The sequence below is a fragment of the Phalaenopsis equestris genome, unplaced genomic scaffold (assembly GCF_001263595.1).
Source record: "Phalaenopsis equestris unplaced genomic scaffold, ASM126359v1 Scaffold000036, whole genome shotgun sequence".
NCBI classification, from domain to species: Eukaryota; Viridiplantae; Streptophyta; class Magnoliopsida; order Asparagales; family Orchidaceae; genus Phalaenopsis; species Phalaenopsis equestris.
In genome coordinates this window covers 1,782,765-1,785,312 of record NW_018164478.1, presented here as the reverse complement: position 1 = coordinate 1,785,312, position 2,548 = coordinate 1,782,765, and the positions used below count along the sequence as shown (strand labels likewise).

The 2,548-nt window shown below is 38.8% G+C and overlaps 1 protein-coding gene across 1 annotated transcript; it reads left to right on the top strand.

Moving 5' to 3' along the window:
- Positions 1-883: 883 nt before the first annotated feature.
- LOC110018822 (ribonucleoside-diphosphate reductase small chain-like) lies at positions 884-2,215 on the top strand. Its single transcript, XM_020716275.1, has one exon. It carries the CDS (start codon positions 1,043-1,045, stop codon positions 2,060-2,062), a length of 1,020 nt encoding a protein of 339 aa, XP_020571934.1. The 5' UTR covers positions 884-1,042; the 3' UTR covers positions 2,063-2,215.
- Positions 2,216-2,548: the final 333 nt, after the last annotated feature.

The following is a 2,548-nucleotide window of genomic DNA, read 5'->3' as shown; positions in this document are numbered from 1 at the left end:
GCGTTATATATATAATCAAAATCAATTTAAATCAAAATATTCAGCTAAACTTTATAATGACAATTACCATAACCAATATGGGCCGAAACTTAGGTGGTGTTTGGTAGCAATAACGCAATTTAAATAGAATTTAGCTATGAATTTAGAGCAAATCAAATCAGATATAAAAAAAATTGAAATTAAATTCAATGTTTTGTAAAACCAATTTTTTTCACTTTAATCTATACTTTCCAACGTTATATTTCTAAGAAAAATTTAAGAATTTTATATAACCATGATTCGATCCCATGCTCATCTCCATCACATAGGATTTACTGAATTTAATTAATACTATTTAACTTAAATTCAGATTTCAGTTAAACGCCTAAAAATCCGTCCCGCGACATGATTTTTGCGCCAAAAATTGATTCGATAATTAGTAGCAAAACTACCGACGCTGTCCCGGCCACATGAGAATCAGAGCTATTTTCAAATGCACCCAAAAACATTTTTTTTTTTCAAATTCGTAGCTTCGAACGCACGCCAGTTTATATATATATAGCCGCTTATGTACCCGCGCGCATGTTGGGCAAAAGCTCATTCGCTGCATTCGTAACCCACACTGCGAAAACATTCTCTAAAATCATTTAATAAATGCTTTTAAAAAATAAAAGATATTCGTATATAAATTTAGTCCCATAAAGTAAATTTATTTAACTAATAGCTAAATTATTTTTTAATTTCAAATATTTATAATATAGTTTTGAAATATATTTCACGGCTATAGATCGCGGAAAAATATTTAGATATAATTATTTCTCAAAAAATATGGATAGAACGGTAACCACACCGAGCGGTTCCTAGAAATTCTTCATCTTGCGTTGCAAGACTCCCCGGCAATTCAAAAACGAAATTTAAACATCCTCAATTCACCTTCCCTCCATCTCTCAACCCCAACCCCTCTATAAATTTATTCCGAACTTTGATTTTTCTCCTGTGCTCTATCAAATCCTCCAATCTTCTTCCCTCTTTCAGTTTCGAGTCCTTTCTTCCTTATTCGAAAATGCCGTCTTTGGCGATCTCTAATGGCGTTGCAGAGTCCCGCAAGGAGCTGGAGGAGCCCCTCCTTGCTCCAAATCCTGACCGCTTCTGCATGTTTCCGATCCGCTACCCTCAGATCTGGGAGATGTACAAGAAAGCCGAAGCCTCTTTCTGGACAGCAGAAGAAGTTGATCTGTCCCAAGATCTCCGCCACTGGAATGAATCCCTCACCTCCGACGAACGGCATTTCGTAACCCACGTTCTCGCTTTCTTCGCCGCTTCCGACGGAATCGTTCTAGAGAACCTCGCTGGCCGCTTCATGCGGGAGGTACAGCTCCCGGAGGCGCGCGCTTTCTATGGATTTCAGATCGCCATCGAAAACATCCACTCCGAGATGTACAGCCTGCTTCTCGAAACCTACATCAAAGACTCCGCAGAGAAATCGCACCTCTTCCATGCTATCGAGACCGTTCCCTGCGTCGCCCGCAAGGCACAGTGGGCTCTCCGCTGGATCGACGCCTCCGATTCTTTTGCAGAGCGAATTCTTGCATTTGCTTGCGTTGAGGGCATCTTCTTCTCTGGTAGTTTCTGCGCCATCTTCTGGCTGAAGAAGAGAGGGCTAATGCCTGGTCTCACTTTTTCCAACGAGCTTATTTCTCGTGATGAGGGCCTGCACTGTGACTTTGCGTGTCTGCTGTACAGTCTGCTCAATAATAAGCTCTCTGAGGATAGGGTTAGAGAGATTGTTGCTGATGCTGTAGATATAGAGAGGGAGTTTGTTTGTGACGCTCCTCTTGTGGGGATGAACGCTGATCTAATGAGTCAGTACATAGAGTTTGTTGCCGATCGTCTTCTTGGTGCTTTAGGTTACGGTAAGATGTACGAGGTATCGAATCCATTTGACTGGATGGAGCTTATTTCTCTTCAAGGGAAGACAAACTTCTTCGAGAAAAGGGTCGGTGAATACCAGAAGGCGTCGGTGATGTCAAGCTTAAACTATAATGGCATCATTCATGAGTTCAAACTGGATGACGATTTCTGATGCCTACTTTGATCTGTAATCTTCTCATTATTAATTTTCGTAAGTTTTTAATGTCATTATAGGGGTATGATATTATGTTTGCTTTGTTGGGTGCATCATTTATTAACTCATCCAATGATATAATTATGGTGTTTGATCGAATGTTCAGCTATTTTGCGATTGATATGTTTGGACGTTTAATTCTTGAACTCCACGTTAACCTTTAACTAATGTTAGATCTCACAGGATTTGCGCGTATTTTATTCAGAAAAATCATGCCAATAAGAAAAATGATGTTTTTATAAGCGAGAAAAAATAAATTGTAAGTGTAATATACAAAAAAAAATGCAGAATTTATGTGGTTGAGATATTTATTCTAGTTCGAAGTTGTAAAGAGAGATGAATGCGCATTACTCAAGAGATAAATTTGGATATAGTGGAAAGTTTATTTTCACTTGTGATGCATTACTTTGATTACTGTGATTTCTACGTTTGGTTGTCACCATT